At 49.0% G+C, this 24,595-nt stretch overlaps 1 protein-coding gene across 1 annotated transcript in view; it reads left to right on the top strand.

Moving 5' to 3' along the window:
• Nucleotides 1-24,246, top strand: part of FPGS (folylpolyglutamate synthase) — a 158,419-nt gene extending 134,173 nt beyond the window's left edge. The window contains exons 14-15 of the mRNA XM_069236954.1: nucleotides 5,144-5,210; nucleotides 23,602-24,246. Coding sequence (XP_069093055.1) covers nucleotides 5,144-5,210; nucleotides 23,602-24,032 — 498 coding nt within the window. The 3' untranslated portion in view covers nucleotides 24,033-24,246. The remainder of the gene's footprint in view (nucleotides 1-5,143; nucleotides 5,211-23,601) is intronic.
• Nucleotides 24,247-24,595: the final 349 nt, after the last annotated feature.

Below are 24,595 nucleotides of genomic sequence, written 5' to 3'. Positions count from 1 at the left end.
TAAAAGGAGGCAAACTGGGATGGCAGTGGGGCTGGTGGGGGAAGTCCCCTCCTCCACAGAGGAAAGAACTGTGCCCACCGGCAGGATCTCGGGTAGCTCTTAGTTGATGAAAGGCCCATAAACCAGGAGACTGCACACCCACAGAGGCAGGTGGTGCCGGGGAAGGAGGAAACGCACGTGAGCTTGTACCCTATAAAAGGTAATGCTTATTTGCCTTGAACCTTTGACCTCACTATACTTTCAGTTTAAACACTTTAAACTGTTCCTTTCAATTAAACCACCTGGAAATCTACAAAAGGCAACACAAATGTTTTCACTGATGCATTATTGATGCACGTAGCAAGCAGCGGTGCCTGAAGGAGGGGGGTGTGAGCGAGGAGGCCAAAGATGGCCAACCAAAAAGATCAATGAAGTCCGCTGGGAGGAGGGCCCCTCACACGCTGTAACAGGAGGAAGCGTGAACGCAGTGAGATGGCCAATGCTAATGTCTTAATGAAATCATCTCGAAGGGCACTAAGCCCGTAAAGGACGGACATTTAAAACAAGCATTTGCAGTGCAATAGGTTTCACATTTGAGTTAGAGCTATTGGCATTGTAAATGCATAACTGGACTTTTCTTGCCACATAAATTGGTGAACTCTTCCAAATAATTCCAGTTGATAGGTGCAAAAGGGGAAAGGAAAACGTTATCCAGAAGCTTACATACCTCAGTACGGTAAGTGATTTCATCCGTAAATGCAGTGGGTGAAAAGATTAGATCAGAACAGGTTGGGAAGTCAAGAAAACAGTTTTCCCTCCTTCCTTTCAAATTATATTTTTACAAGTTTAGTTTATATGAAAATCAATCCCCCCCCAGAAATGTCAGCGTTTATAGTTTATTAAATAAATCACGTTCACTGATTTTGTAAGTTGACCTGGTCTTAAAAAAAAAAAAAGCAACTTTAATGTAAAGAATTCTATGCAGTGGTGTGCACGTTATTTTAGTAATGACGGGTGCAATTGGAACGAACCACTGGGTGATTTGGTAAACTTTGGGGAAGGATATGGGGGTGTGCAAGTAAAATAAAATGAGTTAGAGCTATTAGCGTTGCAAATTTCTAGCAGCTTTTCTTGCCGGGTCAAGAAGGGGCTGGAAAAAGGTTGATAAGTGAGAGGCTGGAAAGGAGCAAGTTTTGTACAGTGGCAGTCACACTCTATAAACCATGAAAGTGCCATGAGCGCGGCTGAAAAATGGAACCAGCAATGGAAGTAACTACCGGTTACTTGTCATTGTTTTTTTGAGTCACAACGATGACGCTTTAAAGCTTTTTTTTTTTTTTTTTTTTTTTTTTTGCAGTAACTTGATCGAACTGAAAAACAGAACAATGACAAGTAACCACTAGTTACTTGTCATTGTTTTTTCAGTGCACCCTTCACTTTCAAGTCTTTTTACAGCGGTAACTCGATCGGCAGTCCCTCTGTATAAAGCTTCAAAGCGCATATAGTCAGGAAATAAGACTAGTCTGTCCAAACAAACAGTCCATGCGTAATTAAACTGTACGTGGCCGGTGCTCCTCCGCCAAGAGCAGGAAGGGACGCATCGGCTACCAGACCAGTTAGGATGCAGCAAAACAAGAGCGACTCTGCCTTCAACCAATGGCACGCAGCAGGCGGGAGGAAAGTCTTTTACTCATTACAACAGGTCTTGCAAGCAGTGCATGCACACTGCCTAGGCTCGACCTAAAAATGCATGAATAAAAGGTATGGAACACAAATGCAACAAAGAACAAATAGCAGGAGTGGGCGTGGTTAAAAGTCCATACATTGAATACAGCATGTCGTGCAGGCAACTCTGTGTGCTGCCCATCCTCGACATACAAATGAGATCTATACAGTGCCCATTCATACGAGGAGGCAACTTGAACAATTGTTAATTATAAATCATTCCATGTTAACACACTTTGTTGTAGGGGCAAAAGTATAAGCTGCCTTTATTTTAAAGTTGCCCCAAAGTAGCCGAATCAAAGCAGAAGGCAATGAAGCTATGAGTTCAGCTGACGTTTACTGCAGCAGCTGGAGACCACAACTCGTTGCAGGAAGTCTTCGTTAAAAGAACACGAACAGCAAGAGCCAACGCCTGTGTAGCACAAGTTGGTTGAATCGATCTCTTAAAATGAGACCCGCCCCCCTAGAAAAAATAAATAAATCTTACTGTGATCTACACGAATGATCTGATGAAACTCTGTGACCACGAGCACAATATCTGCTGCGCATGAATTTCGGAGCCAAGTCTGTTAAAAACAAGTGTAATTTTTTACTCCAGAGCCAAGTCTGGAGTGTCGTGAATGTGCTCTTGTGTTGCGTCAGTGAGGGCAGCGCATGTAGCCGGGGTCAGGGAAGGGTGGTTGCAAATGAAGTGGACTCCGGCTTAACAGCCTGTGAAGCAAAAGCAATCTATAGGTTCCCCCGTTAGCTTTACACCTCCTCACTATCCTGTATATTGCACCCTGATAGAATTTAACAAGATGTGGCCGGCGCTCGGAGGCGAGGCGACAGACTATTCATGGCTAGAACGCTGACAGGCTTAAGGTTGGAATGGCCATGCCACCGTAGTCCTGGTCTAGTCCTACCCTGTGCCCCAGGCCTGGTCAGGGAAGACTTGAGCTGGCTTCTAGTCGGCCAGACGTGGTGGCTGGCAAGAGCGTTCCCAGCGAGTCGGGCAGAGAATTCAGTGGGGCAGCAGCTACTGTTTATTTCCTATCTGAGTCAAGCCCACGTGAGTTCAGGTACTCCAAGCTACTACTTAGTTCTCTGCGGCATGAAATACCATAATGTGCTTACGTTGCTTCAGCGCATTGGGGTGCAAGGGATTTGCTAAGAGTGAAATGGCTGCTCATAAGCTGCGTCCAATGACCCAGTGTATCATGAGCGGCTGTGCATGAATGGGCTGCGCTGTATCCTGTGACCCTGTTGTATTCAGCATGTGACCTGCGTGAATGGGCTGCGCTGTATCCTGTGACCTTGATGTATGGAGCATGTGACCTGCATGAATGGGCTGCGCTGTATCCTGTGACCCTGTTGTATGCAGCATGTGACCTGTGTGAACGGGCTGCGCTGTATCCTGTGACCCTGATGTATGGAGCATGTGACCTGCGTGAACGGGCTGCGCTGTATCCTGTGACCCTGTTGTATGCAGCATGTGACCTGCGTGAATGGGCTGCGCTGTATCCTGTGACCCTGTTGTATGGAGCATGTGACCTGCGTGAACGGGCTGCGCTGTATCCTGTGACCTGATGTATGGAGCATGTGACCTGTGTGAACGGGCTGCGCTGTATCCTGTGACCCTGATGTATGGAGCATGTGACCTGCGTGAATGGGCTGCGCTGTATCCTGTGACCCTGTTGTATGCAGCATGTGACCTGTGTGAACGGGCTGCGCTGTATCCTGTGACCCTGATGTATGCAGCATGTGACCTGCGTGAATGGGCTGCGCTGTATCCTGTGACCCTGATGTATGGAGCATGTGACCTGTGTGAACGGGCTGCGCTGTATCCTGTGACCTGATGTATGCAGCATGTGACCTGCGTGAATGGGCTGCGCTGTATCCTGTGATCCTGATGTATGGAGCATGTGACCTGTGTGAACGGGCTGCGCTGTATCCTGTGACCCTGATGTATGGAGCATGTGACCTGCGTGAACGGGCTGCGCTGTATCCTGTGACCCTGATGTATGGAGCATGTGACCTGCATGAATGGGCTGCGCTGTATCCTGTTGTATGCAGCATGTGACCTGTGTGAATGGGCTGCGCTGTATCCTGTGACCCTGTTGTATGCAGCATGTGACCTGCGTGAATGGGCTGCGCTGTATCCTGTGACCTGCGTGAATGGGCTGCGCTGTATCCTGTGACCCCGATGTATGGCGCATGTGACCTGCGTGAATGGGCTGCGCTGTATCCTGTGACCCTGATGTATGGAGCATGTGACCTGCGTGAATGGGCTGCGCTGTATCCTGTGACCCTGTTGTATGCAGCATGTGACCTGCGTGAATGGGCTGCGCTGTATCCTGTGACCCTGATGTATGGAGCATGTGACCTGCGTGAATGGGCTGCGCTGTATCCTGTGACCCTGATGTATGGAGCATGTGACCTGCGTGAATGGGCTGCGCTGTATCCTGTGACCCTGATGTATGGAGCATGTGACCTGCGTGAATGGGTGCGCTGTATCCTGTGACCCTGATGTATGGAGCATGTGACCTGCATGAATGGGCTGCGCTGTATCCTGTGACCTGCATGAATGGGCTGCGCTGTATCCTGTGACCCTGTTGTATGGCGCATGTGACCTGCATGAATGGGCTGCGCTGTATCCTGTGACCCTGAAGTATGGAGCATGTGACCTGCGTGAATGGGCTGCGCTGTATCCTGTGACCTGATGTATGGAGCATGTGACCTGCGTGAATGGGCTGCGCTGTATCCTGTGACCCTGATGTATGGAGCATGTGACCTGTGTGAACGGGCTGCGCTGTATCCTGTGACCCTGATGTATGGAGCATGTCACCTGTGTGAATGGGCTGCGCTGTGCCCCCACTGTATTGGGCAGAGGGTGGGGGGGTGGATCTGATCTGTGTGAGTGAGTGATTTGCACCTTGTCCTGTGCCCCAGTGTATGGGGTGGATCTGATCTGTGAGTGGTTTGCACCTCATCTTGTGCCCCAGTATATGGGGTGGATCTGATCTGAGAGTGATTTGCACCTGGTCTTGTGCCCCCGGTGTATAGCGGGTATGTGATCTCCATGTCTGAGTTGTGCTGTTGGCTTTGTGAGGACGTGACCTGCTTGGACAGCCTGTTACCACTGTGTCCTGAGTCCGATGGCCACAGTACGGCGCCCTCCTTAGCTTTGGGCTACAGAGGGTCGTTTGCCCCATATTTAGGGGTCTGTACTGCAGGAAGGAGTGGGTCCTGTGAGCTCCTAATTGTCTTGTGGTTTGTCTACCTGTACATTACTGCTGCCTGCAATTGGGGGAGCAGTGTTTACACATCTCACTGTTCTTCACTGCTAATGTTCCCTTTCACATTTCTTATTTTGTCCATTAAAGATCACTTCGCTGTCTCCCTTATTTGTGTGCTTGCCCCTTTGTTTCCTTGCAGTAATTTGCTTCTCTTCTTCTAGCCCTGCCAGTTCGACTATGCAGTCTTCTGTCCCAACATTTCCGAAGTGTCGTCTGCAGGGAATGCAGGTCAGTGGTTTCTTTTCGCATACTGGTGCTACAAGGTCCGGCTGGCCCTCGGCTAGTCCTGTCTTCTGCTTCTCAGACTTGCTGGGTACATGGACTGTTCCTGTGCGCACTTACAGCCTGACCAGTGAGGTCGTTGTGGATTCACGGGGGGAAAATTCCATTGTAAACTTCACATCTTAAATATTATGCGCCTAACTTGTAGGCAGCAAGGTTAGCTTAGATTTGACTTATTTAATATGTAAAATCAAGTGTTCCTACAGCTCAAAAGGGACATTCTGATTGAGAGTTCTAGTTGCAGATTCCTCAGGTTTTGAATATTTCCTCGGCATCAGACTGGGTTTCAGAATCTTTCAGCGTTACCTTGGCACACACGCAGGTGGTGCTCTGCATTTATGCCATTCTGCTGCGTAAATGAATTGCGGAGCCTATATAGGCGTCACCCCTGCACGCTCGGTCAGTTCCTTTATGTGCCACAAGATACGGATCCGGAGCTCCTTCGTGTCTGACTGCACATCGATGAATCCAAAAGCCTTCCGGGACCGTGACGCGAAGCTTTATAATGCAAACCATGAAAGCTCCTCGCCAGGACCTCTCCAAGTTGCAGTCCACATCCAAAGTTTGATCCTGTCCGCAAAGTCGACTAAGCTACCCTGGAGGTTGGTGTTAGTCATGTTCAAAATCATCTGGTAAATCAAAGAAGAATGACAAATCAAAGCAGGATTCTGCTCCTTCATGCCACCCTCCTTCGCCTGGACAGACGGGACGCCACACCTCTCAATCTCCCTTCCTACCTCAGCCGTCTGAGGAGCTAATTCCTGCTGCTGGTTCCAGCAAACCAAAAGCCGCACCACATCAGATCAAAGATCTGTGCTCTGCCTCGTCTGATACCTAGACACTGTCTGCTGTGCCTTTGTGCCCCGAGGAGCCACAGGCCTGCCACCTGGAGTACCGCCAGTGGGTTTTATCTCTGCGCCAGTTGGACTCTCCGACCACACTTCCATCACAACTGATCCATGCTTGCTCCGGGGACGTTGATGGCGACTCCCTCAGCGCCAGAGGATGAGGTCCAGATAGTTTCTGCTGAAACGGAATCCATGCAGTCTGACCTTGACTGAAGGCATGCGCGATAACGGCCGAGACGCCACTTTCCCCACCTGAATTACTGCTTCCACAAGGGATACGAGACACATTCCCTTGGTCTTACAGACTGAGTTTGCAGAACAGTATCAGGATATTTGGTGCAATGACTTGCAGGAGGCTAGTGGTCTTGATACTTCCCCAGAAACAGGCCTACCGTCCAGAGGAATCCCCTTCCAACCACATTTTAATGCGTAGCGCTGTTGAAGTACTCTGCCTCCAGCTCCCCTGCCTTGGAGGATAGGACTAGTGTCTTCACAGATCTCCAGCCTGGGCAAGCATCTTCTGAGCCCCCTCTTCCATTTAATGAGGCACTGACTGATATCTCATTGGGTGCATGGGCTGAACCTCCAGCCAACCAACAAATTCCCAGGGCCTACACCCTGCTCCAGACCCGGTTTTTCTCTCAAAGGTCTAGTGGTGCAAGCCTCAATGAGTACGTCTAACCCCAGCACCTTCCCACCCACTCTTTACTCCCTACAGGGAGTCTAAGTGGTGGAAACATTTAGTGTTTTTTTTTTTTTCCTTTAGTCATTTACAGGCTTGTCCCTCTGCTCTGTCAACACCAGCTGCTTTCTAGGGCACTATTTCCTCACCCTTTGGGACTCTGACACAAGTCCTCCTGGGTGTGCTGTAGGAAGTTGGCTCTGTATGCACTATTTCAAAATAAGAAATAGCATGCACAGAGTCCAAGGGTTCCCCTTAGAGGTAAGATAGTGGCAAAAAGAGATAATTCTAATGCTCTATTTTGTGGTAGTGTGGTCGAGCAGTAGGCTTATTAGAGGGTAGTGTTAAGCATTTGTTGTACACACACAGGCAATAAATGAGGAACAGGTTCAAGATTTACAAACAACACTTTAAATGAAAGGTATTTCACTCGGGTATCTTGGGAACTTTGAATCATCACAATAGCATGTACAGTTTTGGCAAAAATGGCAATAAGCTATTTTAAAATTGGACACAGTGGAAAATTCCACAGTTCCTGGGGGAGGTAAGTATTTGTTAGGTTCACAGGTAAGTAAAGCACTTACAGGGTTCACAGTTGGGTCCAAGGTAGCCCACCGTTGGGGGTTCATTGCAACCCCAAAGTTACCACACCAGCAGCTCAGGGCCGGTCAGGTGCAGAGGTCAAAGTGGTGCCCAAAATGCATAGGCTTCAATGGAGAAGGGGGTGCCCCGGGTCCAGTCTGCTAGCAGGTAAGTACCCGTTATATATCGCCTGCTAAAGAGTTGTAAGTTCATATAATAGTTATGAGACCGACACATGTTAATAAGCAATACATTTTTTTTTAAATGTGACATCAAGGGTGAATGTAGTTACTTAGGGTAACTTTGTGCTGCATCTCTGGCATGGAGCCAGTCGGTGGGACCTCCAGGGTCCAACGGAACAGCTACTCACATGGAAAGCAGCCTCCAGTATAGTTAGTGATATTGCTCAGTTGCTATTAACATCTGTGGACTGATCCTGATGCAAGGGTGAAGGATGCTGATGGATTCCTGTGGAGTGGTCCTGATGCAAGAGTGAAGGATGCTGGAGATGCTCAAGGTTTGCAATGGATTCCTGTGGAGTGGTCCTGATGCAAGGGATGAAGGATGCTGAAGATGCTCAAGCATGCTGAAGCTGTTTCGCAGTTCATGGCGGACTTCCTGAGTCTGTTCCTCGGTCCATGGTCCTGGTGGGGAGACTTTGGGCGCAGGGTCGACATCCCCCAAAGTCCTTTTTGGACCATCAAAAGTTCAATCGCCACTGGATTACTGGTCTCCAGTCAGAGGCAAACCAGCAGTTCCCTGCTTCAGTCAGTTGCCCTCCCTCTGGGTGACCAAACTGCACTCTGATTGCTCCCCCAGGACAGCAGTCTCTGGTGCAACTTAAGAGCATCGGTACTCCGGCTCCCAGGTGTCCCTGCAGCAAGCAGCTGTGATCAGATCTGGTTTGCCAACCCACCCGGGCAGGCTTCCTCCACTTTTGTGGCAACTGACGCTTGGGGTCTCTGCTTTTTTAATTGCTAAGTGAATGACTTCTCCACAAGCAGCACCCCACAGCTGCAGTCCTCTGTACTAGCCCAAGGAGTCGCAGGTGCAGTCCAGGTTCGGTGCAGCCTCTTTGCCTGGTCCTTGGCCAGCAGGGTAGTCCTTCAGCCATTTAATCCAGTACTGGGGGCCAGGGATGCCTCTTTTATGCCAAAAACTCCCCCTAGGAGATGTCTGGGTCACTAGCTAATGGTTTATCTGGATTCCTCCCACCTGATGACAACTTGCTGTGAAGTATGGTGTCCGGCTCTCCCAGAGTGCTCTATTCTGCCCATTCCCAAGCTGCTGAATCCATCTTTTAGTGTGGGGCTTGGTAGCCCACTCTAGGGGTACGGCTACCCTGGGCTACACGCCCATGGAAGACAGGACTGAGCAGTGTTTTCCTTTTGCTGTCTCTGATGCCCTTCTGTCTATCTAGTCAAAGGAGCAGCCCCTCTCGTGTGATGGCCATTTGTCCATCAAATACACTTCCCTTTTGAGGCTTGCTTTTGGGGACCTTAAAAACATGAAACTGCAGGTCCAGACCTTTACTATCATGTACCCCATCATTAGGGCTCAGCAGGCTTCACTTATAAATGTCAAAGGAAGGCTTGGGCTTCGCCTGGCTTGAAAGCTAGCACTTAAAAACTGCTCTGCCACCGAGCACTGGCAGGCTGGGAGCCATGCTGCGGGCGTGTCGCACCCGTGGAGGCACAACTAGTGCTGCAGTCCATGAGACACCTTAACTAACAGGTCCTGGGTGCCCCCGCAGGGCAGTGTCTTCTGCGAATGGAACGTCGGCTCAATCCGTTACCTGCTCGCCACCGGCGAGAACTCACAATGCCCTCCCTTTTACACACAGGAGTTTAAAACGCCAGTGACATGTTCCGCCTAGAATAAAACTCAGGACTGCGTTCACCATCCCGCTGATACCTCTTCTTCCCGAGTTCTGAAAATGATCAGAAACCGCCAGGCCCATATCATCCTAGTGGCACTGAATTAGGCCAGGAGAGTGTTGTATCCAGAGCTTCTGCGTGTGATCATATGTTCTCCCTATAGGCAGCTGCAGGGCAGGACCTTTCACCAGGGCCTGTGCAGTCTTCACCTCCGTGCTTGGAGATTGAGCAGACACAGCGGATTGCCTTCGATCTTCCTCCTGAGTTTACAGATCATCTTTACAGCCAGGCGTCCCTCTACAGTCAGTATACTCTTGCTGTTCAGACACACTTGAGGGTTTGGTGTGGTGCTCAGCAGTTTCACCCATTTCAACCACGCTATCCAAAGTATTGCATTTCGTGTTGTCCCTGGCCCTGCTAGGACGTGCTTTGGGCATAGTTGAAGGGTATCTGTCTGCTCTGAGGTTGCCGTACTAGCCTTTGTTTAATAAATCTGTTATGTGTTTTTGAAGCATCTACATTGGTGTCCACTCTCATACCCCAGTGGGACCATAACCTGCCACCCCCTTTCTGATGTGTACTTTCTAGTGCTCTGGACCCCAGAGCTTTGCAAGCCTCCACTGGGAGAAGTTCAGGCGCTGGGTAGAAGGGGAGCCCCTGATCATCTATACACAACAGCTGGGGACTGCAGTGTGGGTTGCTCTAGTTTTATTCCGAAGAGCCAAAATTCTTCAGCCATCCTCTCTGAGCACTCTGCTACATCACATCCACACACTTGAAGGTGACGTCCACTAGGATGCCCTCAGCATGGAACTACACGATGACCCTTCATGTCGGATTCCTGCTTCCACCCTCCATTCATCCGTTTCATCTGTCTGTGCTCGAGGTTTGTGGTGCATCAAGTTCATTACCAATTCAAGGTCCGTCCTTCAAGTTCACCAGCGCCCCAGTGGTGTGCACCTAATGTCTGCCGGCTGTTCTGGTGCCGTCACCTGGCTTACTATACTGGAACAACTGGTTAAAGTGAATCCGCCAACCACAGTGAGTTACACTCAGCACATGGTATTCTTCATAATTTGGGATTCTGTGACTCTGAAACAATCCCATCTGTCCCCTGAAGACGCAAGCATTCTTCAGAGCCACACTCCCCAGAGTGAGACAGCCTCCCCTGTCCAGAGGCAGTGAGGGTGTTTCAGAGGCTGCTTACCTTCTCCAGATATTACCTCCTCTGACAGTGATCCTGAAGCTATTGGGCTGGATGGCTTTACCTGCTATTGGATCGATCGCCAGGTTACACATGTGCATGCTTCATGACTGACTGTCCAGAGATTGTTCAGAAGTTGCTGGGGTTAGGGAGGGTCTGGTGTTACTAGAGCCCAGATTTCAGCACAAACTGGGGGTGGAACTCCGTGCCTTTTACTTGATGCCAATTCTGCACCCAGAGCCTTAAGTGGCCATCAGCAGAGGTGCAACTGTTATGGGTCAGGTGGTTATATGCTGGAACTTACTGTTCATGTTTGTAAGTAGGGTGATCACATCCTGAAGCTAATCTTTCAGGGTCGTAGGTCGGACGCTCACATCCTGAAGCTGATCATTCAGGGTCGTAGGTCAGATATTGTAGGAGGCTAGCCTGGCTTGTAGTGGGTACCTGATGGTACTTACACCTTGTGCCAGGTCCAGTTATCCCTTATCAGTAGTGTTCTAGCAGCTTAGGCTTATTGAGGTAGCTATAGCAGAGCAGCATAGGCTGGCCTAGGAGTCATGCAAAGCTCCTACTATACCACGTATATCACTTGGCACTATATCATAAGAATCACAATACTCAGGGTTACTAAAAATAAAGGTACTTTATTTTAGTGACAATGTGTCCGAAATATCTGAGGATATACTTCCTTAGGAGTTAAGTAAAATACCTGATTTTGGTTTGTGTGTATTTTGTGTAAGTAAACAGTTAGAAAAGTAATGCAAACAATGTAGAATACAATAGGATGCAATAGGCCTAGGGCAACACAAGCCATACACTCCAAAAGTTGTATGCGAACCACTTAGGGACCCCTGGCCAAGAGTAGTGGGTCGCTGGGAGTTTAAGAAAACACTAAGGGTGTCCAAGATACCCCACCTCAATACCCTGAAAAGTAGGAGTAAAGTGACCCTACTTCCCCAGAAACACACTAAAGTTGTGATAGAGGATTCTGAAAAGACCACAACAGACTGCAAAGCACTGAAGACAGATTCCTGGACCTGAGGACCTGCAAAGGAAGGGGACCAAGCCCAAGAGTCACAAAAGTGTCTGGGGGGCAGGAGCCCACTAAACCCCGGATGAAGGTGCAAAATGTCTGCCTCCGGATGGAAGAAGCTGAAGCTTCTGCAACAACTGACGACGCCAGGAACTTCTCATTTGGTCAGAAGATATCCCATGACGTGCTGGAGGATGCAGAGTTGTATCCACGCAGAAAGACTGCAAACCAGCCCTGCTAGCTGCAAAGGTCGTAGTTGAAGAAAATGGGTGCTGCCCAGGAAGGACCAGGAGGTCGCCCCTTGGAGGAGGAGACAGAGGGGGCGCTCAGCAATACAGCGAACCCATGAAGAAGTAGGCAGCACCCGCAGAAGCACTTGAACAGGGGTTCAAGAAAACTGAGCATGGCAGTCGTCTTTACACTACAAAGGAGAGTCCCATGAAGCCGGTGGTCAACTCTGCAAGTTGATCAATGCAGAACGGAGTGCTGGGGACCTGGGCTGTGCTTTGCATGAAGGATTCCTTGCAAAAGTGCACAGAAGCCCTAGCATCTGCAGATCACGCAGTACACAGGATTACTGTCTGGCGTGGGAAGGCAAGGACTTACCTCCACCAAATTTGGACAGAAGGGCCACTCGACTGTCTGTCACTTGGATCCAGCTCCTGTTCCAGGGACCACACTAGTCACGATGAGGGGACCCAGAGGACCAGTGAAGCAGAAGTTTGGTGCCTGCGTTTGCAGGGGGAGGATTCCGTCGACCCATAGGAGATTTCTTTTTGGCTTCCAGTGCAGGGTGAAGGCAGACAGCCCTCAGAGCATGCACCACCAGGAAACAGTCGAGAAAGCCGGCAGGATTAGGTGCTGCAATGTTGCTGGTAGTCTTCTTGCTACTTTGTTGCGGTTTTGCAGGCGTCCTGGAGCAGTTAGCAGTCGATCCTTGGTAGAAGTCGAAGAGGGAAGTGCAGAGGAACTCTGGTGAGCTCTTGCATTCGTTATCTGACGAGAAACCCACAGGAGAGACCCTAAATGGCCCTCAGAGGACGATAGGCTCTTACCTGGTTAGGTGGCCAATCAGGAGGGGTCTGACGACACCTGCTGGCACTGGCCACTCAGGTCTCCATTGTGCCCTCACACCTCAGCATTCAAGATGGTAGAAGTCTGGGACACACTGGAGGAGTGCTGGGCACCCCCCCCCCCCACTGGAGTGGTGATGGACGAGGAAGTGGCCAATCCCCTTTCCTGTGTCCAGTTTCGCGCCAGAGCAGGGGCTGGGGGATCCCTGAACCGGTGTAGACTGGTTTATGCAAGGAGGGCACCATCTGTGCCCTTTAAAGTATTTCCAGAGGCTGGGGGAAGCTACCCCTCCCCAGCCTTAACACCTATTTCCAAAGGGAGAGGGTGTAACACCCTGCTCCCAAAGGAAATGCTTTGTTCTGCCTTCCTGGGACTGGGCTGCCCAGACCCCAGGAGGGCAGAAGCCTGTCTGTGGGTTGACAATAGCTGCAGTGAAAACCCCAGAGAGTTAGTTTGGCAGTACTGGGGGTCCATGCTGGAGCCCAGGGGATGCATGGGATTGGCACCCAATACCAGATTTGGCATGTGGGGGACAATTCCATGATCTTAGACATGTTACATGGCCATATTGGGAGTTACTATTGTGAAGCTACATATAGATATTGACCTATATGTAGTGCACGCATGTAATGGTGTCCCCCTCAGTCACAGTCAGGGGAAATTGCCCTGAACTATGTGGCAGTACTTTGGCTAGTGCCAGGGTGCCCTCACACTATGTAACTTTGCACCTAACCTTCACTAAGTGAGGGTTAGACATATAGGTGACTTATAAGTTTAAGTGCAGCATAAAATGGCTGTGAAATAACGTGGACGTTATTTCACTTAGGCTGCAGTGGCAGACCTGTGTAAGAATTGTCTGAGCTCCCTATTGGTGGCAAAAGAAATGCTGCAGCCCATAGGGATCTCCTGGAACCCCAATACCCTGGGTACCTAGGTACCATATACTAGCGAATTATAAGGATGTTCCAGTGTGCTTATCCGAATTGGTAAAAATGGTCACTAGCCTGCAGTGAATTTTAAAATCTGAGTATAAGCACTGAGGTTCTGGTTAGCAGAGCCTCAGTGACCCATTTAGGCACCACACAGGGAACACATTCAGGCCACAAACTATGAGCAGTGGCGGCCTGGCTAGCAGGATCCCAGTGAGACAGGCAAAAACAAACTGACAAGTAAAAATGGGGGTAACATGCCAGGCAAGATGGTGCTTTTCTACAAATATCATTTAGGGTCATAGGCCGGATTCTCGCATCCTGAAACTTATAATTCAGGGTCGTATGTCGGATGCTCATATGCCAAACTTCACCATTCAGGGTCGTAGGGCAGATGTGGATATGCTAAACCTCATTCAGGGAAATTTTTGGGATGCTTGTATGCTGAATCTCATCATTCAGGGTCGTAGGGCAGGTGCTCATATCCTAAACCCCCTCATTCTGGGGCGTAGGTTGGGTGCTCTTATGCTTCATCGTTCAGGGTTGTGGTCCCTGCAAGAGTTACTTTCATATCATTGGGTTGTAACTCAGTAAGGCTTCAAGATGCCCTGCCTTACGTTTCCACAAAGTTTTATTCATACAGGTGTACTACTTGTAGAAATTGGGGCCCGGGAAGTGTGTGGGGGGGGGGGGGGGGGCTGCTGCACTTACTCCATCAGTGTCCGCTCGCACAATTGATCTGGAGTTTGCGTCCTGGTGCATTGAGTTCGAGGGGAGTATCACGAGTCGTCTCGAAACTGGAATCTTCTAAACATGGCAAGTCAGTGTTCCAAGCCTAACAGTAGATGGTTGAAGTCCACAAAGCGGGTGAATCTACAGCACTCCAAGTAGCAGATGGATTCTTACAGATCAGTTACTTTCCTTACCAGCAAGTTTGTTTTTGTCTTATTTTCTTTTTCTTTTGGTGGTGGTGTTGTAAGAGTATCAACCCATCAGGCTCAGTGAATGTTTACCTGTAAACCACACGCGCGCCGTCTTCTTTTGATTGGATACATCAGCACTGCAAGTAACTTGGAGCTAGTTAGTGTGAGACGGCTCGAATTTGTGGACCTCACCGGATGCAGCGTGCTCTGAATGCACTATCTGTGTATGGCCATTTATTACATGTGTGTACGGTCTTCACGGAGTCTGATGAGCAGGGCCGGCTCTCCATGTATTACATGTGTGTATACACTGTTCCTTCATGGAGTCCAAGCTGATGTGCAGGGGGCAGCTCTCCATGTATTACATGTGTGTATACACTGTTCCTTCATGGAGTCCAAGCTGATGTGCAGGGGCCGGCTCTCCATGTATTACATGTGTGTATACACTGTCTTCATGGAGTCTGGTCGGATGTGCAGGGACAGCTCTCTATTACATGTGCATTGTAAGGAAATACTTCCTTGGCATGGTTACCCCCTGACCTTTTTCCCTTTTGCTGATGCCACTTATGATTGAAAGTGTGCTAGGTCCCTGCTAACCAGGCCCCAGCACCAGTGTTCTTTCCCTAACCTGTACCTTTGTTTCCACAATTGGCACAGCCCTGGCACCCAGATAAGTCCCTTGTAACTGGTACCTCTGGTACCAAGGGCCCTGATGCCAGGGAAGGTCTCTAAGGGCTACAGCATGTCTTATGCCACCATAGGGACCCCTCACTCAGCACATGCACACTGCCTCAGTGTGTGTGCTAGAGCGGAGAAAATGACTAAGTCGACATGCCCACCTCCCACTGCCTGTGGCATAGGTAAGTCACCCCTCTAGCAGCCTTACAGCCCTAAGGCAGGGTGCACTATACCACAGGTGAGGGCATATGTGCATGAGCAGTATGCCCCTACAGTGTCTAATTAAAACCTTAGACATTGTAAGTGCAGGGTAGCCATAAAGAGTATATGGTCTGGGAGTTTGTCAAACACGAACTCCACAGTTCCTTAATGGCTACACTGAAATCTGGGAAGTTAGGTATCAAACGTCTCAGCACAATAAATGCACACTGATGCCAGTGTGGAATTTATTGTAAAATGCACCCAGAGGGCATCTTAGAGATGCCCACTAAATACCAGCCTGACTCCTAGTACTAGGCTGACCAGTTTCTGCCAGCCTGCCACAACCAGACAGGTTGCTGGCCACATGGGGAGAGTGCCTTTGTCACTCTGTGGCTAGTAACAAAGCCTGTACTGGGTGGAGGTGCTTCTCACCTCCCCCTGCAGGAACTGTAACACCTGGCGGCGAGCCTCAAGGGCTCATGCCTTTTGTTACAGCACCCCAGGGCAACCCAGCTAGTGGAGATGCCGGCCACTGCCCCCACTTTTGGCGGCAAGGCTGAAGGAGATAATGAGGAAAAACAAGGAGTCCCCCCCACCAGTCAGAACAAGCCCTTAAGGTGTCCTGAACTGAGGCGACCCCTGCCTTTAGAAATCCTCCATCTTGAGATTGGAGGATTCCCCCAATAGGATTAGGGCTGTGCCCACCCCCCCCCCCCTCCCCAGAGGGGAGTCACAAAGAGGGCCATTGACTTCTCTCCTGACCTAAACACCCCTATATTCAGTATTTAGGGGCACCCCAGAACCCAGGAAATCAGATTCCTGAAACGAGGACTGCTGACCTGAAAGCCCTGCAGAGACGACAGACAACTGCTTTGGTCCCAGCCCTACCGGCCCGTCTCCTGACTCTAAGAAAACTGCAACCGCGACGCATCTGACAGGGACCAGCGACCTCTGAAGCCTCAGAGGACTGCCCTGAAATCCGAAGGACCAAGAAACTCCAGAGAACAGCAGCACTGTTCACCTACAGCAACATTTTTGCAACTTTCCAAGAACTCTCTTCCCGCCAGAAGCGCAAGACTTCACCCTCTGCACCCGACGCCCCCGGCTCGAGCTCCAGAGAACCAACACTACAGGGAGGACTCCCAGGCGACTGCGATCTCGTGAGTAACCCGAGATGACCCCCCTGGACCTCCACTGCGCATGCAGAGAGAATCCAGGGGCTTCCCCTGACTGACACTGCCTGTAACAAGGAACCTGATGCCTGGACCAAGCACTGCACCCGCAGCCCCCAGGACCAGAAGGAACCAAACCTCAGTGCAGGAGTGCCTAACCCAGTTGGTGGCTGGCCCGAGAATCACCACTGTGCCTGCCTGCACTGCTAGTGACCCCCGGGTCACTCCATTGTTTCGAATACAAAACCCGACGGCTGCTTTGCACGCCGCACCCGGCTGCCCCTGTGCCGCTGAGGGTGTGTTTTGTGTGCCTACTTGTGTATCCCCCATGCTCTACAAACCCCCCTGTTCTGTCCCCCGAGGACACAAGTACTTACCTGCTGGCAGACTGGAACCGGAGCACCCCTGTTCTCCATAGGCGCCTGTGTGTTTTGGGCACCTCTTTGACCTCTGCACCTGACTGGCCCTGAGCTGCTTGCCTTGAACCCCCAGCGGTGGGCTGCCTATGCCCAGGAACTTAGACTTGTAAGTCTTACGTTAGATGGCATCTGTCGCTGTAGATACGCATGTTTTGCATAGCTCGCCATCTGGTGTTGGGTCGGAGTGTTACAAGTTGTTTTTCTTCGAAGAAGTCTTTCGAGTCACGGGACCGAGTGACTCCTCCTTTTGTCTCCATTGCGCATGGGCGTCGACTCCATCTTCGATTGTTTTTTTTCCGCCATCGGGTTCGGACGTGTTCCTGTCGCTCCGAGTTTCGGAACCGAAAAACAGCTAAATTTCGGAAGATTTTCGTCGGTATTGTTGCGTTCGGGATCGGCGTAGTCAGAATCCACACCGCATCGAAGAGCTCCGGAGCCCTTCGGGGTAGTTTTCGATCCCCATCGGGGCCTGCTCGGCCCGACCGCGTGTAGAAGAACGCCGATGGAACGGACCCCGTTCCGTTTCTGTCCCAAATGCCACAAAAAATACCCCTATTCAGACCAACACTTGGTCTGTAACCTGTGCCTATCACCTGAGCACAGTGAAGACACTTGCGAGGCCTGTCGGGCGTTCCGGTCCCGAAAAACACTCCGAGACCGTCGAGCAAGAAGACTTCAAATGGCGTCCACGCCGACAGCGCACCGAGAGTTCGAGGTACAGGAAGAGGAAGAAACCTTTTCAATACACGAATCGGACTCCGAGGAATTCGACGATCCACGAACCGTGAGTAAGACGTCGAAAAGCACTCATAAGAAGATTGTCAAGGCCCAGGGGACGCCACTGCCACCAGGCCATGGCTCCACCCATAAATTCGGTGACAGACCGTCGGCACCGAAAAAGGCCCAATCAGTGCCGAGACCGTCCGACTCCGGTCGAGACACCGGCACGCAGCCTTCTCGGGACCGAGACAGTGCTGGAGACATACATCGACATCGAGATAGCGGTGTAGACACGGCTCGACGCCGAGACAGCGGCACCGATGAAGATCGACGCCGAGATGTTTCAACTCCGAAAAAGAAAAAAGCCACCTCGGAGCCGAAAAAAGATGCAGACCGGGTTTCGGTGCCGAAACAACCTGCAACCGACCCAGTTTCAGGCTCTTATACCGAAGAGCAATCAATGACCTCCCAAATGCGAAAGCATAGGTTTGAGGAAGACCTGCAATCCACCGATGTAGACCATACGCAGAAACGTATTTTTATACAGCAGGGGACAGGAAAGATAAGCACCCTTTCCCCCTATTAGGAGAAAGAGAAGACTGGAATTTCAAACTGACCAAACACCACAAACAAAAATGGTGAAAAGGGTTACTCCGCCACCCTCTCCTCCACCTATAATTCACGTCTCGCCAGCACAAACTCCATCACATTCCCCGGCTCACACCACCATGAGCCAAGGTGACCAGGATCAGGACGCATGGGACTTATACGACGCCCCTGTGTCAGATAGCAGTCCGGAGGCATACCCTACAAAGCCATCACCACCAGAGGACAGTACTGCATATTCTCAGGTGGTGGCTAGAGCAGCACAATTCCACAATGTAAGCCTCCACTCAGAACAAGTCGAGGATGACTTTCTATTCAACACCCTCTCTGCCACCCACAGCTCCTACCAAAGCCTGCCTATGCTCCCTGGTATGCTTCGGCACGCAAAAGACATCTTTAAGGAGCCGGTCAAAAGTAGGGCAATCACACCAAGGGTGGAAAAAAAGTATAAAGCGCCTCCTACAGACCCAATTTTCATAACTTCGCAGCTGCCACCAGATTCTGTCGTTGTAGGAGCAGCTAGGAAAAGGGCCAACTCCCACACATCTGGGGACGCACCACCCCCAGATAAGGAAAGCCGCAAGTTCGATGCAGCTGGAAAGAGTCGCAGCACAAGCTGCAAACCAGTGGCGCATCGCTAACTCACAGGCACTTCTTGCGCGCTATGACAGAGCCCATTGGGATGAGATGCAACATCTCATTGAACATCTACCCAAAGACCTACAAAAGAGGGCAAAGCAAGTGGTTGAAGAAGGACAGAACATTTCAAACAACCAGAAACGCTCCTCCATGGACGCAGCAGACACAGCTGCAAGAACAATAAATACATCTGTGACCATCAGAAGGCATGCATGGCTACGAACGTCTGGGTTTAAACCAGAGATTCAGCAGGCAGTTCTCAATATGCCATTCAACGAAAAAGAACTGTTCGGTCCAGAAGTGGACACGGCGATTGAGAAACTTAAAAAGGACACGGACACTGCTAAAGCCATGGGCGCACTCTACTCCCCTTAGCAGAGGGAATTACAGCACATTCCGTAAAACACCCTTTAGAGGGGGGTTTCGGGGTCAGGCCACACAAGGCAGCACCTCACAGGCAACACCATCCAGTTACCAGGGACAGTACAGGGGAGGCTTTCGGGGCCAATATAGAGGAGGGCAATTCCCTAGGAATAGGGGAAAATTTCAAAGCCCCAAAACCCCTACAACTAAGCAGTGACTCACATGTCACTCACCCCCTCCACACAACACCAGTGGGGGGAAGAATAAGTCATTATTACAAAGCATGGGAGGAAATCACTACAGACACTTGGGTTCTAGCAATTATCCAAAATGGTTATTGCATAGAATTTCTACAATTCCCTCCAAACATACCACCAAGAGCACAAAATTTATCAAAACATCATTCCGAGCTCCTGGAGATAGAAGTTCAAGCACTATTGCAAAAGAACGCAATCGAGTTAGTACCAAACACACAAATAAACGCAGGAGTTTATTCACTGTACTTCTTAATACCAAAGAAGGACAAAACGCTAAGACCAATCCTAGACCTAAGAATACTAAACACATACATCAAATCAGACCACTTTCACATGGTCACACTACAAGAAGTGTTACCATTGCTGAAACTACACGACTTCATGACAACATTAGACCTCAAAGACACGTATTTCCATATACCAATACACCCATCGCACAGGAAATACCTAAGGTTTGTATTCAACGGAATACACTACCAATTCAAGGTACTGCCTTTCGGTTTAACAACCGCACCGAGTCTTTACCAAATGTCTAGCAGTAGTCGCTGCACACATCAGAAGGCAGCAAATACATGTATTCCCGTATCTAGACGACTGGCTAATCAAGACCCATTCGTTAACGTGCTCACACCACACAAATCAAATCATACAAACCCTCTACAAACTAGGGTTCACAGTCAACTTCGCAAAATCCAACATTCTGCCGCGCACAACAATACCTAGGAGCCATAATAAACACAACAATAGGAGTAGCCACTCCAAGTCCACAAAGAATTCAAAATTTCAACAACATCATACAACGCATGTATCCAACACAGAAGATACAAGCAAAGATGATATTACAACTCCTAGGCATGATGTCTTCATGCATAGCCATTGTCCCAAACGCAAGACGGCCCTTACAACAGTGCCTAGCATCACAGTGTTCATAAGCACAGGGTCACCTTACAGATCTGGTGTTAATAGACCGCCAAACTTACCTCTCGCTTCTATGGTGGAACGATATAAATTTAAACAAACAATACGTAATAACAACAGATGCTTCCATGACAGGGTGGGGGAGCACACCTCGATCAACACAGCATACAAGGACAATGGAACGTACATCAAACAAAACTGCATATAAATCACCTAGAACTACTAGCAGTTTTTCAAGCACTAAAGGCTTTTCAACCAATAATAGTTCACAAATACATTCTCGTCAAAACAGACAACATGACAACAATGTATTATCTAAACAAACAAGGGGGGACGCACTCAACGCAATTGAGCCTGCTGGCACAAAAGATATGGCGTTGGGCAATTCACAACCAAATTCGCCTAATAGCACAATTTATCCCAGGAATTCAGAATCAACTCGCAGACAATCTCTCTCGATCACCAACAGGTCCACGAATGGAAAATTCACCCCCAAATTCTGAACACTTACTTCACGCTCTGGGGAACACCTCAAATAGACTTGTTTGCGACAAAAGAGAACGCAAAATGCCAAAACTTCGCATCCAGATACCCACACAGGCAGTCCCACGGCAATGCCCTATGGATCAACTGGTCAGGGATATTTGCCTACGCTTTTCCTCCTCTCCCTCTCCTTCCTTATCTGGTAAACAAACTCAGTCAAAACAAACTCAAACTCATATTAATAGCACCAACTTGGGCAAGGCAACCCTGGTACACAACGCTGCTAGACCTATCAGTAGTACCCCACATCAAACTGCCCAACAGGCCAGATCTGTTAACACAACACAACCAAACGATCAGACACCCAGATCCAGCATCGCTGAATCTAGCAATCTGGCTCCTGAAATCCTAGAATTCGGACACTTACAACTTACCCAAGAATGTATGGAAGTCATAAAGCAAGCCAGAAGGCCATCCACCAGGCACTGCTATGCAAGTAAATGGAAGAGGTTTGTTTGCTACTGCCATATTAATCAAATCCAACCAATACACGCAACCCCAAAACATGTAGTGGGTTACTTGCTTCACTTACAAAAATCTAACCTAGCTTTCTCTTCCATTAAAATACACCTTGCAGCAATATCTGCATACCTGCAGACTACCTATTCAACTTCCCTATATAGGATACCAGTCATTAAAGCATTCATGGAGGGCCTTAAAAGAATGATTCCACCAAGAACACCACCTGTTCCTTCATGGAACCTAAATGTTGTCTTAACTAGACTTATGGGTCCACCTTTTGAACCCATGCACTCCTGCGAAATACAGTTCCTAACATGGAAGGTTGCATTTCTCATAGCCATTACCTCTCTAAGAAGAGTAAGCGAGATTCATGCGTTTACAATACAAGAACCTTTTATACAACTACACAAAAATAAGGTCGTCCTAAGGACTAATCCTAAATTTCTACCAAAAGTAATTTCACCGTTCCATCTAAATCAAACAGTGGAACTTCCAGTGTTCTTCCCACAGCCAGATTCCGTAGCTGAGAGGGCACTACATACATTAGATGTCAAAAGAGCATTAATGTATTACATTGACAGAACAAAGAGCATCAGGAAAACTAAACAGCTATTTATTGCATTCCAAAAACCTCATGCAGGAAACCCAATATCAAAACAAGGTATAGCCAGATGGATAGTTAAATGCATCCAAATCTGCTACCTTAAAGCTAAACGACAGCTGCCCATTACACCAAGGGCACACTCAACCAGAAAGAAGGGTGCTACCATGGCCTTTCTAGGAAACATCCCAATGCAAGAAATATGTAAGGCAGCCACATGGTCTACGCCTCACACATTCACCAAGCACTACTGTGTAGACGTGTTATCCGCACAACAAGCCACAGTAGGTCAAGCCGTATTAAGAACATTGTTTCAGACTACTTCCACTCCTACAGGCTGAGCCACCGCTTTGGGGAGATAACTGCTTACTAGTCTATGCAAAACATGCGTATCTACAGCGACAGATGCCATCGAACTGAAAATGTCACTTACCCAGTGTACATCTGTTCGTGGCATCAGTCGCTGTAGATTCGCATGTGCCCACCCGCCTCCCCGGGAGCCTGTAGCAGTTTGGAAGGTACCTTCAACTATTTGTATATATATTATTTTAACCTTAAATAGGTACATACTTAGTCACTCCATTGCATGGCCACTATTACTACAATTCAACTCCTACCTCACCCTCTGCGGGGAAAAACAATCGAAGATGGAGTCGACGCCCATGCGCAATGGAGACAAAAGGAGGAGTCACTCGGTCCCGTGACTCGAAAGACTTCTTCGAAGAAAAACAACTTGTAACACTCCGACCCAACACCAGATGGCGAGCTATGCAAAACATGCGAATCTACAGCGACTGATGCCACGAACAGATGTACACTGGGTAAGTGACATTTTCATTACCTGGCAAACTAACCATTCCCCCCCCCCCCCCCCCTCCCAAGGAAATGTTGATTTTTCCACTGTGTCCACTTTCAAAATAGCTTATTGCCATTTTACCAATAACTGTATGCTATTGCTCTAATTCAAAGTTCCTAACTTACCTGTGTGGAGTACCTTGCATTTTATGTATTTACATCAAATCTGGAGCTTATGGTTCTAAAAATAAATTAAAAGGTATTTCTATATAAAAACCTATTATCCTGGAGTAAGTCTTTGAGTGTGTGTTCCTCATTTATTGCCTGTGTGTGTACAACAAATGCTTAACACTACCCTCTGATAAGCCTACTGCTCGACCACACGACCACAAAATAGAGCATTAGAATTATCTAACTTTGCCACTATCAACCTCAAAGGGGAACCCCTGGACTCTCTACACACTATCTCTCACAGATGGTATATACAGAGCCAACTTCCTACATGTATACACTGCCTTCATGGAGTCCAGGCTGATGTGCAGGGCCAGCACTCCATTTAGTGTGTGTGTGTGTGTATATGTGTATATAGACACACATTAACACATCTATGCACTGTCTTCATGGAGTCCGGCCTGATGTACAGGGCCAGTACTCCATTTAGTGTGTATGTGTATAGAGACACATACACATCTATGCATTGTGTCTTCATGGAGTCCGGCCTGATGCAGGGCCAGGCCAGCTCCATTTATTACGCGTCTGTGTACACTGTGCCTTGTAATATTGAGTAACTCCTTTGTCCTTATCCCGACAGATCAACAGAATTTCAACGTGACTCTGGAGAACGTACTGACCCGGTGCCTGGAGAACCAGCGTAAGTGGAATGGACTTATGGAGGAGAACATGTCGGATGACATGTGGATGAGTGAGGTGCAGGAAGTAGGCAACCTAAGAAAGCACGAGAGCCTCCGTGGCAGACCCCTGCTCTACGTCCCATCACATGAGCGCCTTCTGAATGCCAACTCACTGGTCTTCCCATGTATCTCGCATGCGTTGCAGTGGATAACTCAAGGCCGGGACCCAGAGTTTCAGCACCCACCTGCCAAGGGACTGCATCAGCACACAGTGGCTGCCAGTGGAGAGGTCCTGCTAGCAGAGGCCACCACGGTGCAGGTGCTGGTCACAGGAAGTCTGCACTTGGTGGGAGGAGTCTTGAAGCTGCTCGACCGGTCTCTCTCTCAATAAACCAGTGCCGTGTCTGACATCTGTGGCCTCCTTGGACTTCACGGACACTGTGTTCTTTTGAACAGATTTTTAAATTTGAGAAGGTTATACTTGAATATTTATCTTTCTGCGCCTGTGGACTCAAGCAATTACAGTTGCGCAGAGGAGGGACCCAGGGGGAGGGAGCGAGGGTTGCATTTTTGTAAAACCCAAACAGTAAACTGAGCAGATTGTTCTCTTGTGTTGTTGTGGCTGAATATTGTGCATGTTTTACATTCATAGTAGATGGAAGGCCTCCCTCTTTAGCCAGGAGAGTGGCTGATAGACTCCGGGACTGATAAGTGCCCGCAACACACCTAGGATACTTCTGGGGAAAGATTGGCACGAGGTGGGGCTCAGTTGGTTATTGGCACACACAAAACGTATCCTGCTTAGGACTGTAAACTAGGGTATAGATGACACACATTAATGGGGTGTTGCTCATGTGTTAATGGGGTGTCGCTTGTGCGTTACTCGATGGGGTGTCGCTTGTGCGTTACTCGATGGGGTGTCGCTTGTGCGTTACTTGTTAATGGGGTGTCGCT

Source organism: Pleurodeles waltl, chromosome 6 (genome assembly GCF_031143425.1).
Source record: "Pleurodeles waltl isolate 20211129_DDA chromosome 6, aPleWal1.hap1.20221129, whole genome shotgun sequence".
Taxonomy (NCBI): domain Eukaryota; kingdom Metazoa; phylum Chordata; class Amphibia; order Caudata; family Salamandridae; genus Pleurodeles; species Pleurodeles waltl.
The sequence above is the reverse complement of the archived record's forward strand: the minus strand, read 5'-3'. Positions and strand labels throughout refer to the sequence as shown.